General features: G+C 39.4%; 1 protein-coding gene across 1 annotated transcript; it reads left to right on the top strand.

Moving 5' to 3' along the window:
* Nucleotides 1-1779: 1779 nt before the first annotated feature.
* On the top strand, nt 1780-2397 carry LOC308096427 (induced myeloid leukemia cell differentiation protein Mcl-1 homolog; the record flags this gene model as incomplete). Its single annotated transcript, XM_080443849.1, has 1 exon — nt 1780-2397. One exon carries the CDS (start codon nt 1780-1782, stop codon nt 2395-2397), a length of 618 nt encoding a protein of 205 aa, XP_080299975.1.
* Between the last annotated feature and the right edge of the window lie 10650 nt (nt 2398-13047).

The following is a 13047-nucleotide window of genomic DNA, read 5'->3' as shown; positions in this document are numbered from 1 at the left end:
CACAAGTGCTTGCAATTTTATTTTCTCTGCGTCATTGTAGAAAGAGCGGCAAGCGAAGCTCAAATTGGCCAATCCACAACCAGGACACTCAGCTGCTAGCCAATCACAATACGACCTTCTGTTCATACATACGGACTATGGGATCTATCGTAGGGGATCGATTCACTTTGCAGGTTGCTGATCCGGTCAAGTTACAGAGCGGATACGGCAACGGTGCGTAGATTGTGCGTGTGCAAGTTACCGGAAACGGTCAGCAGGCTCAGGACCAAATCACACTGGGTTCGGAATAAAAAACAGGCTTTGTACCTGGTGGTGACCGTGACCCCAGGGCCAATGGGTTCTTTTCGTCTGCCTAAAAAGAACAGATCTGCAAGCTAGCTAGCTAACAACTTGTTGCCCCATATCTGTTTTGGTAGAAGACGTAAACCAGTGGTGTAAAGTAACTAAGTACATGTACTTAGGTACTGTACTTAAGTACAATTTTGAGGTACTTTACTGGAGTATTTCCAATTGTTTATACTTTTACTTCTACTCCACTACATCTCAAGAGTAAAATATTGTACTTTTTACTCCACTACATTTACGGTATATGAAAACTTAAGTTACTAGTTACTTTGTAGATTTTGATTATTATTAGAAAGCACCAATTCAGCCCTAACCCTTTCGGCCATATGAAAAAAGCATCGTGCTCTATTTTCAAAAAGATATTTCATACATTTTGAAGTCTTGTGAAATGGGACATTCTGCACAACGAGTACTTTTACTTTTGGTACTTTAAGTACATTTTGATGCCAATACTTTTGTACTTTTACTCAAGTCAAATTTTAATTCCGGACTTTTACTTGTAACAGAGTATTTCTACATTGTAGTATTATGATACTTTTACTTAAGTAAAACATGTGAGTACTTTTTCCACCACTGCTCTTGTCTTACTTCGCTGCCACCTGTGTGTTTACCTTAGCCTGGGTTCAATACCATGTTTTCTAAACCGGATCACACGGCTGAGTTGAATACCGGTGTCCAGCGTTGCCATGTCTGCTTATTATAAGCGACTTTGAGCTTATTTTACTGTTAAGTTGCTTGTAAAAAGAAAGTGGTAGGTTGTGGGTTGCGATTTTGTGGGCTTGTTTCTAACGTTTTATTTTTTATGTATTATTGCTTCCAATTTTTTTAAATGACTATTTTAACCAGTGGTGTTCTCAAATGTTTTCATGAAAATGTTTTGTGCCCAGCCCAGGGGGAGCATTTGTGTTGTTAGAAAGAATGTTTAAATGTAATATTCCAAATATTCCACATTTTATTGCAAGAGTTTTGAAAATAGATCTAAAAGCTCACAACGTCCCGATCGGCTATTTTCAAATAGCCGATGCAAAAGTCGGTTTAAAGTACTCATGTGGCCTACATTTGCTTCTTTTGGGCTCCCCCCCCCCCAAGACCTGGTTGCTTACTTCTCTCACAAAATCTGGCAACACTGCCGGTAACGGGAGATTACTGTAAAAGTTTATTGTCCACGTGCACGCATACCTTATAAGGCATGCGGGCACGTGGCTTCGGCTGACGTCAGAGCCTAACCGCGCGATACAGACCGATTTTTGAATATAAACAGCTTCCAACGAGTTTTCAGCTCACACTGCTTTACTACCAGAAAGAGATCGGTTGAAGAGAGAGAGAGCGAGCTTACAGATCAGATCAGAACAGAACAGAACAGAACCAGTCGACACAGACATACACCTACTTCTTCTACAGTCTTCTGAAGTAAACGTTCAGAATTTCGACGCCATGATGCATTCTTTCACAGAGCCGGACAGTGAAATCGACCGTTGCAGTTCTACAGCAGCAGCACGGGACGAGGAGATGTTGGAAAATGACACGAGACATATAATCGGCGGTTTCCTAACGGACTTTGCCGGTGTGCCGTCATCTCAACCAAGCAGCAGACATCTAAGCAAAGCTCATTCAACGATGAAACGAGTCGTGGAGGGCCTCATTGAAAAGCATCGATACATGTACAACGGCAAGATCAGCGAACTCAAGTTGGACGAGCGAGGAGATGACATGAGCTTCATGGGTAAAGCAGCAGAGAGCCTCTTCGGCGATGGCACCACCAACTGGCGTCGCATTGCCAGCCTGGTGGCCTTCGGGGCGGTTGTGTGTCAGCACCTGATGAAGGAGGACAGCCTCAGGGAACCTTCAGTCGTTGGATTGGTGGGCCAGGAAATCTCCACGTACCTCCTTCATGACCAACGGGACTGGCTGGTCAGGAACAATTCGTGGGATGGTTTCGTGGAGTTCTTCCGGGTGTCAGACCCAGAGTCCACGGTGAGGAGCACGTTGCTGATGGCAGTGGCTGGGTTGGCTGGGATCGGGTTGACCGTTAGTGGCCTGTGGATCAGGTGAATGTGTTGGACGCAAGAGACTCGAGGTTTCACCCTGAACAAAATGGAACATTTGAGGACATCAATGTTCATGGCAATGGGAAATTTGAAGATATACTGTAAATAATGTTGATAGATTTGAACCCATTAAGACCTGGACCCGATTTTACAAATGCCTTCTGAATCAGTAAGCTTCTTACACTTAGTTTCAAGATTTTATTTTTAAATGTAAAAAAAAAAGTGTGAGCTTGTATATGCACTGTTATTGTTGTTGATGCACTGTTATTTTCTGTACTGTACATATTTTAGTTTTCTAATAAATCTATGAAAAATGCACAATGTGACTATGCACTGTAATTCTTCTAAAGTTGTAGGCCTGAATTCCAACCTGTACTGCATGTTAATTCCACACAGGCATTAACCCATTAAGACATAGCCTACATATGGCAATATTTGTAAGAAATAGGTCCTGCCCATTAATTTAAGCCAATTACAGGCGAACAGTATGGTGTCGTCACGTGACTCAAGATCATTTGTACCTAATTTGGTGGAGAATCTTTTCCCCACACACAGTGACATTTGTGGTGTGGTGCCTCCAATGGGTGTCATTGAATTCACTTTTAGCTCTGTGTTGTTTAGGGGTCCTTCAGTGTGTGATTACAAGTTGGGGTAGAGCAGGGGTGCATGACTTTCGCCCTTTCTTGTCAAATAGGCCTGCATGGGATAGTCACCATTCTTACTGCTTAAAGCCTCACAATGTAACTTTTCATCTAATTTGGTATTATCTGTGTGGTAGAGTATGTTAATACAATATAACTTATACAATTGGGGTGGTTGTATTTTGTCTCCCTGCTCTTCTAGAGACATTTAGACTGACAATTTTGACCTGATGGTCAAGATTCAATTTATCCCCTGAGGCAAGCATGCAGGCTCCATTTAGCTCAATGGTAAAAATGTCAGCACTTGTGCAGGAAACCGGGTTCAAATCCGGGGTAGAAGAGGAAAGTTGCATAGTGCTGCATTAAATCACCTGGATAAATAGGGATAAATAATATAATATATTCCATAAGACAGTACAAAGGTTACATGGTTGTGATATTTTATAAAACAGTATAATGTGTATATGCCTAAAAACCACACACTGTCAATTGGACATTAGGACAAATAGAGTGTAGGAAAGCTGAAAGGGAGATAGTATAGGAGAGAAAAGGCAGAAAGCTGACAGGGAGACAGTGTAGGACAGATACAGTAGACTGTAGGAAAGCTGACAGGGAGATAGTATAGGAGAGAAAAGGCAGAAAGCTGAGGGAGACGGTGAGACCGTGTAGGAGGTCAAGGCAGAAAGTTGAGAGGGAGACACCTACCGTGTCTCCCTCATGGAGACAGTGCAGGAGAGACAAGATGGAAAGCTGAGACAGTGTAGGAGACTAGACGGAAAGCTGAGACAGTGTAGGACAGTCAAGACAGAAAGCTGAGAGGGAGACTGATGGAGAGACAAGACGGAAAGCATGCCCAGCAGAGATCGGCTACTGGAACATCTCAATGGTCGCTGTCCTTCACAGGCCATCAACAGAAACAGCAAAAAGGTATATTAGATTATTACAAAATGGTAATTCTCTGTGACAGCCACATGCATGCATACAAATCCTAAATAATCAACGTGCATATTACATAAATAGCATGTAACATGGCTTTGTGTATACAGGTGTACATCAACCGATAGAAGCAAGCACACACACACACACACACACACACACACACACACACACACACACACACACACACACACACACACACACACACACACACACACACACACACACACACACACACAGCACAATGAGTACTTTTAATTTTGGTACTTTAAAGTATATTTTGATGCCGATACGTTTGTACTTTTACTCAAGTGCATTTTTGAATATGGGACTTCTATTTGTAACAGAGTATATCTACATTGTAGTATTGATACTTTTACTTAAAGGGGAAATCCACCCATTTTCAATATTTAACTATGTCATTAATATAGCATAAAGGAGTTGTGTGGAAATAAGAAAAAATTATAAAAAAAATTAACATTGCAAAAAAATGTAACATTGCAAAAAAATTAACATTGCAAATTACACTGTGATGACTCATCATGGTGTAATTTGCAATGTTAATTTTTTTGCAATGTTACATTTTTTTGCAATGTTAATTTTTTTTTAATTTTTTTCTTATTTCCACACAACTCCTTTATGCTATATTAATGACATAGTTAAATATTGAAAATGGGTGGATTTCCCCTTTAAGTAAGACATGCGAGTACTTCTTCCATCACTGACGTAAACACTCTCGCATCATAATGGAGTATTTTCAAGGAAGGTTTAAAGAAGCCATTTTGCTCGCAAAACTCACCTGAAGGCAGTTGTTAACATTAATTGTTTGTGTTTCATTTGTGCAGAGCAGACGACAGAGCAGGCTTGAGCAGCACAGTGTCAACATGCATGTCTGTCAGGCATGGCTGTTGTTTCTGCTTGTAAAATATCTCGCTGCAAGCAGTTATTATGTATTCGAATTAGGTCGTATTATCAAATTTATGTGTTACTCTGTTACAAGTAAAAGGCCTGTGTTTTACTTGAATAAAAGTACAAAAGTATTGTCATCAAAATATACTTAAAGTACCTAAAGTAAAAGTACTACATTTTTTGGAAAATAGCAGGTACAAGCAAGCAGGCTTTGCGATGCGACATGTTGGTTGTGAGCTTGTAGATCGCCTATTTTCAAATAGCCTATGTATAAAATAGTTAAAGTGGTAAATGTATGTTTTATAATATAATAATAATGTATATCTGCAAACTGTGCAAAGTTAAGTTCAAATAATTGTAGTTGAGTAAAAGTACAATATTTGCCTCTGATATGTAGTGGAGTAAAAGTACTAGAAACTGGAAATAGTCCAGTAAAGTAAAAAATAAATACCTCAAAATTGTACTTAAGTACAGTACTTGAGTAAATGCACTTTAGTTACTTTCCACCACTGCGCAGCACTCGCAGGTCCTGGGAGCTCTTATCAGCGTAATAATAGAGATCATGGCCCCTGACGGTAACCTTGGGTGGGCACCTGACCTGAGAAGTCTGGGCACCTCAATGTTAGACAAAAATGTATTTTTTGCCAACTGTAAATAAAGAATACATTTATGGAAAATTACTTTTTTTAAAGAGCCAATTTCACATTGCCCAGACTTCTCAGGTGCTCACTCTTTCTGTATCCCGACTCTGACCCAATCTGTAGTAGAGTAGAAAGATTTCAGGACCTACTCTGAGACTTTGAATTTCCTCAGTTGCCTGAGGTGGTACAGTGCCCTCTGCAGGACAGTCGGCAATTACACCACAGGAAAGAGTAAGTTACAGTATACATTATACAATTAGTTATATCTACCATTCCCTAAATAAAAAGATGTTCTGAGATAAGTATTCAGTTTTTTATTGTCTTTTTTAGGCTGACTGGGAAGTAAATTTTGCTATGGGCTCATACAATATGGCAAATCTACGCCAGGAGGCATGCCCTACTTCCCTCAATCATTGTGTCTGTGTGGCGCTTGTGATGTGAGGACCACAATGGAAATAAGACTCTTAGTGTGTTTTTTTTATCCTCTATTATCTTTTAACCCTAGATTGTGTGATGGTCTCTAAGCAATTAAATAAATCAAACTTCAATCAAATTCGAATAAAGTGGAAATGAAGTGCACTTCATTTGTTTCCAACGAAAGGTTGGGACTTTTTGGAGATACAAGGTTTTTTGCAGAACAGTGTCTACTTTCTCTCCTAGTTTTGCTGTTCCTGTCTCAAACTGACAGACTGAGGGAATCTGATTAGTTGTCAAGGTGAATGTTGGCTGACATTTCTTGATGTGACCATGTACCTGGCAAATGGAGGAAAAAACGACTTGGAAAGAAAATAAACAGTCCCCCTGTCAGGATGTTTTTCTCACTTTAGCTTTTCACTACTGAATAATACATCACCACCAGTGTCTGTCTCTCACACTCTCACAGATACACAATTGACACACAGCTTTGTAGGAACAAGTCATTTTTTTATTCAATGTCCAATGTTTTGCTTGTTTCCGCAGTAACAGAGGAACAGCCGTTTCCGTGCCGGCGTTCCCATGCCGACAGTGGGACGGAACACAACCCATAATGAACACATAATCTAACAAAGACAGTCTCATCTCCCTATAGCATCTTCTTGCTCTCTGCCTCAATTCTGTACTCCCGTCTTGTCCATTCCTTTCCATTTTTTCTCTCAAGTATGTCACAACTTGTGCCACAATTCAGTCCTTTTCGCTCTGTCCACTAGTGTAGATCTCATTGGACCAATCAATGCTGTTTTCTCCAGCTCACTGTGACTTCAGCCTGAGTTATACTTTATTGTCTGTGTGTCACATACCGAAAATAGCGATAAAAGTATAAATCAGGCATTGCACTTCTGGCTCTCTCTGTAGTTCCACTGGGACACAGAAATCTGAATTTTACAAGATCCGATCTTTTCATGGTCATCTAGACATTGAAAAATCGTATTTCTATGTCATTTATCTTTATTTAAAACATTATGTGAAATGTGTGCCAAAAAAAGGGCTAAAATCTACAGTATATTGTCTGCTCCTATTGTGAAAAGCCTTTATGGTTCAGATCAGATATTAGATGAGAAATGTCAGGTTCCTTGTGATCTGCTTTCCTATAAAGCCAGTAAATTGGCTCTGTGCTGCAAATACTGCATTTCAATGGGAAGAGCAAATATATAAGGGATATATTTCTTTATTTTTATAGATCTAGTCATGTTGTTGCCACATGGAATCTGATGATTTATGTAGGTTGTATTTATTTTTTCACTAGAAGCCATAAGACTATATCCAAGGGTTCAAAAAGTATTTCACTTTTGTATGTATGAAGCAACACAATAAATGAACATCTTTCTCCCTTTTTTTGTCCAGTCTTACATCTACACAAGTGGACAGGGTATGTAAAGGTTTGATTTAGGTTCACATTGGTCCCAATCACACCTGGCAATAAACTCTCAAATGCATATCAAAATTGCTTCCAGACAGGGCTCAAAGCCAAATTTAAATACATCCAAGAAGGATATCAATCCGATTTCTCAGTTTCCAGCCCTTCTCAAGGTTAATTCATACTTTGGTGGTACAAACCTTTTGTTTGAACATAAATTACTTATTTTCACCACACTTGTTGAAACAAAGCATAAATGAAGCTTCATCTGCATTTACAATAATGTTTAAACGAAAATTTGTGGCCTCTTTGGATACATTACTTTTAATCTGCATTGGAATTTAAAATACATGTGTCAATGTGACCATTTTCATACTTTACTCTCGTTTTGTTATTGTCACAGTGGGAGGTAATAGGAAACATAACATTTTACTTTTTTCTCGTTTTTGTAAAAAATAACATTTCAACAAATAATTCACACACCCACTTAAATAACCCCCTCTCTTAAAATGAACGTCAAAAATCAATAAATAAAACCTCAAATAAATAAATAAATAAAATCTCATGTCTGTACAAGTTAAAGGTACTGCAATAAATTAATGAACCAGACCAGTAACAGTAACTCAAACTGGACCAGTAACAAAACTTAACTGGAGCAGTTGAAAGAAAGGAATTCATGTATTGGTTAGTTGCAACACTTTACTTTAAAATGCATTTAATTTCATTGATCTGAGTTTTAATTCTGGGGAGTAATGTAAATACTCAATATCGCCAAAGTGGGCATCCTGGATCTCATGTCAACATCTTGCATATTTGAAATAAATAATTCTGCAACAACAACACCACCATCTTGAAGGGCTCCTGCCAATCCAAGCCCCCTGGGTTACCAATGTATTTATTTATTTTTGTGTTGTATCATTGTATCACATTGCATTCTGTACTATCACAGCCGTACAATCTTCTAATGGTTAATATACAGTTTAATCTAATGTAATGAGGCCATTGTAAAGTAACTTGTTACCTGTTTTTAGTGTTTTTAGGGGTAATACAACTTTAAGGAATAGGTGGGTGGCTTTCTTTTCTTTGAGGCAATAATTCACAAATAGATTCACTGGTCACAACCCGGACATGAAAATGGCAGAACAGTGGTCAAAGGAGATTAGCACAAACTAGGCGTACGAAACATTTTTGTTGTACTGTATTTCGTCCATTTCTATCTTTATACTGTACCTCTCCCTTTTCTTCCCTTCTTGCCTGGAGTTATAGTTTATGGACAACGTTCCCCGTTTTAGACAAACCTTTATTTAAACTACTTATGTGTCTCGGTTAATGGAATTACCCATTGTGCCCTCATTCTCTTTACGTAAAAACATCCACCCCAATGTATTAGTTCTCGTTTGCAAATCACATTCCTGCCAAAGGCAACACAAGTGACCCTCCTTTGCTTCAGAGGGCTGTTATATTGCCGTCAACTAAGACCCTGCACGGTTTACTAAAACAAAGTGTGCAGGGGAGCAGCTGGCCAACCACAGACTGGCATCTTAAAACCACTTAGAGGCTCTTACCAAGTGACACCATTGACTTCTCCAGCTCTCTGGAGGAACTGTGAAGTTACAGCAGGTTTACATGCCCAAGGCACAGAATGGGGTTTTAACCACAAACCATGTATATGTTGTTGTATGTCATATAGTGAAAGCTCACAGCTTGTAGATCAGCTATTTTCACAGAATGTTCGTCTATTCTCGCCGAATAGTCGCCTATTTTCACGGTATATTCTCCTATGACATGCCGAGAATAGGGACACTAGCATTCATGTGGTTAACTCCTTGCAATGCACATTTGATGTGCTCAATGGTGTATAAATGGTGTATAAATGAAGTCTGTTAGGTCAAATTTGGCAGATTTGATGTAAGTTATCAGACTGATAATTATAATGCTGTGCCATAGTAAGGCAATATTTATAATACCAAAAGGATAGTTTGACATTAATTTTAACCACCATTGTTTTCCCATAAAGCACAAATATTGGCATAGAGAAGATATGAGTATGACACTGAACAGGCTTGATGTTGATCAGGTATTCGTCATGCGACACAGTCGAATGACAAAGTACTGTAGACGTTAGGCTTAAGATACAAACCTCTACTGTATGCACTCTGGGGCTTTATTTCAGTCAAAACCTACATATGCAGATGCAGCAAAGTAAAATAGCCAGTACTGTTGACATCATTGTGGCCTAATTTTCACACCTGGGGCCTAATTGATGAAAATGTTCTTCGAGTTTACCCTAGAACCATAGTTACATAAAACAATTCGTTTTGAGAACGTAGTGGCAAAATACATGTGATAATTATGTCTAAAGCATCCCATAGTGTTAATGATGATGATGGTGATAATGATAGCCTACTGAAGATTTTGAATAACCTTTTCATAAACAAGGCCCGGCAAAGTGCTGGAGAGGTTAAACTGATTTCTCTGGTGTTTTTTGTGGCAATTTTAAGCATGAAGCACCAAAATACCTTGAGTGATTTAAAAGGCCACAACTGTAAACTGATACTCTTGTAGCAAATCTATTACATATCTAACAGACCTGTGATATGACTAAGCCGATATGTTTGGGTTTCAGACTTTCAGAGTTGGGCACAAAGATACACAAATAGATGACGAAGGCGGCATTCAACATCAAGCGGGACTCCAATTCACGAACGCTCCACAATCTCCTGCTGATACATTGACACTCACGACTCAAGGAGTTGTCATAATTGAGCCTTCAGCTCTTCTATGGCAAACCCTTGCAGTGGTGTGCTATCTTAACATTGGCTATCTCTCTCACAATCATTTTGATCTTTTCAAATCTCTTTTTGGAGAATTCCTTCCACCCTCCCTTCCTGTATTTACAATCACTTCCCACCCCCTAGATATCCCCTTCAGATCACATCTCAAGATTTCTGTAATCTCATCCAATCACCATTGCCGGGACTGATCCATGTTCCTAAAGTTCTATACACAAAGTTGATGGGCGTGAGGGAAAAAAGGTTCAGGGGAAACTGGGGGAGACTTTTTTTTTATTTTTTCTTCAGTTTTTTCTTTGTGGAAGGGAAAATCTCTCCCTTAGCAACAAACATGACTCCACTCATACAGACCCCGCTCACAAGCTTGCACAGACACAATCGTCCAAAAAAACATCACAAGATATTTGTTTTGTCCCTTCATCTCTGATGAAAAAGATACAAAATGTATAAAAAATGTTATTTACAGTCTTTTTAAATCATTTTTTCTTCCTTTTGACTTCCCCCCACCCCTAAACCAGGCGGATATTTGTGTTTTATTATCTGAGGAGTTACCTTATTTCTGTCTAACAGTTTGTAGGTAGTTTTTGAGGTTGCCTGGCAACAGTCTGAAATCCATACAACCTTGACTTTGTGTCTCCATCTCTCCGTCTTTATCCCATGTTTCAGTCCAGCAGTCCTCCAGTGTCCCCCAGGGAGCCTTGGTGAATCAAGATTGTTCTGTGACCTTTGAACTTGTCCCTAGTGCCGACCCCTGGTGCAGTCATAATGTATTATGGGATACTGAGGCAGTCATCTAGACTGTCCTTCACTTCTGTTTGCTCTGGAGTAACGGATGGAGAAAAACAGAGAGATGAATTTCTGAAACCACCTACTAGAAACAATGATACAGAACCAGATGGAGTTATTGGGGACAAACAAACAGAAGGAAACAAAGGAGAAAAGACCAGTCTTAGAACCCACTGGCAGTTGTCTGACAACGATTTAGCCTCTGGAGGCAACAGGCAAGTGACAATTCTTGTGGGCTTCCGTTGCAGCCAGCAGATATCCGGGGCATGATTTCTTCTACCGAGCATTGGTCATCATTTACAGTTTTAATAGAAACTTGAGATGCGAGAATGGAGTTGAGACAACGTGCACAAAATGATTGTTTCACAGGTAGCCAGTGAAACATAAGTTAAGTTAAAAGTAAGTTGAAAGTTTGTCAGACAATAGTGATGGGTTTCGAGTCGAGATTGTATTACTGACCTTACGTCACCAAAGCCCTCTCAATGGTGATTGGTCGATACTATTCAGAGTTTTCAGACTACAAACGGACTACGAATGGAAACCAGAACACTTCCAACACCAAATATATTCACTCTTGCCTACAGATTCTTTTTCATATTCATATTATTATTCATTAAATCTTATTGTTAGCTTTAAACATGCAAGACACAAAAGGCAACGATATTGGCTATATTAATTTCCTTGACATTTTTAAGTTTGAGAACCACTGCTAGAGGAAAGGCCATGGGGTCACTATAATCAGTAGGGTTCATCCTGCATTCCACACATTTGAATTTAGAGATATATTCTGGACAACTGGAACTTTGGCCCAACAGTGTAATCATATGCGTTCCCTCTCCTGATTGGAAAACAATTGGTATCCTTCAAAATGTATTTTCAATGTTCTAAAGAACTGGAGATATGGGGGGAGACCCCTGTTATTGAACAGACATCTATAACAATACAGAGTATTTAACACTTATTTTAACTAAGAAAATATTTCAACTTCAAATATAATCTGGCACAATCAGTTGCACAATGACGACATTCCATTTCTTCATTTAACTCTAGGCCGAATTGACCTGAATTATTAGGGGTCCAAGCACCCGTCTTGTTTTTTCAACATACCTCACTCAGGTACACCCCACAGGACTCAAGCCCACTTCTGGTGGTCTGAGTTGTATACGGATTGGAATGATTTCTCTTTAAAAGTGCATGAGCATATAATAAATCACTTCAATATTACAATTTAGGCATTGTAGTAGAGAGACAGTGTAGTAGTGCCTCAAGAAACTAGGATGAAACGTTAATCAAGAACCTAGCATCAGCTTAAACAATATCAAAAATATTAATCTGTATACTGAAACTATAGGATACCAGGTAAAAAAAAAACAACCTAGCATCCGTTTAAATAAACTGCTAATCTAAATTACATTCTTAATATTGTGGTCTAGAAAAACAAGCCTAATACAACTAACAAAAACATGAGAACGAATGACCAAAATCTTGGAGGCAGAAGGTGGCAGGAAGGGGTACAGGGAGAGTGAAGTGCTAGGGGGTGAGGTCGGCATGTGGAGCGTTGTCCCGAGGTGTGCTAGGGAATGTTCACCTTTCATGCCTTGGCTGATCTGAGTGTGCAGGAGGGGTTGTAGGGTTGGATCAGGCTTTGAAGGTAGAGGGTGCCATATTTCCTTGTAGGCCAACATCAGTGTTTTGTCATCTGTGTGGGCAGCAGCTGGGAGCAGGTTGGTTGAAGACTGGCTGGTTGAAGACCGGACATGCTGCTGCATTCTGGATAATTTGGAGGGGCTTATGTGATGCATGCCGGGAGGTCAGTAAGGAGGGAGTTGCAGTAGTCAAGTTTTGAGATGACTGAGGAATGGACACTGATGGACCCGACTATTCTGGTGATCCACCTGGAGTTTAAAAAAAATTTTTTTTTGATTACTGGATTGTCTTACTGCAACCTAAATAAAATCAGCTAGAATGCACTCTGTTCAATCCACAGTAACAAAAATATGAAGAAATCCATCTGGAAAAAAAAGAAATTGAGTATCACCCCTTTCTTCCTGTCCAGCTTAGCGTAGAGTCCTGACACATCACTGATACTGACATGGGCTGTATTCAGCAGCTGGA

Source organism: Gymnoscopelus braueri (genome assembly GCF_963280865.1).
Source record: "Gymnoscopelus braueri genome assembly, chromosome: 12".
In the NCBI taxonomy this organism is placed as follows: Eukaryota; Metazoa; Chordata; class Actinopteri; order Myctophiformes; family Myctophidae; genus Gymnoscopelus; species Gymnoscopelus braueri.
Note: the sequence above shows the minus strand (reverse complement) of the source record. Positions and strands in the feature narration are given on the sequence as shown.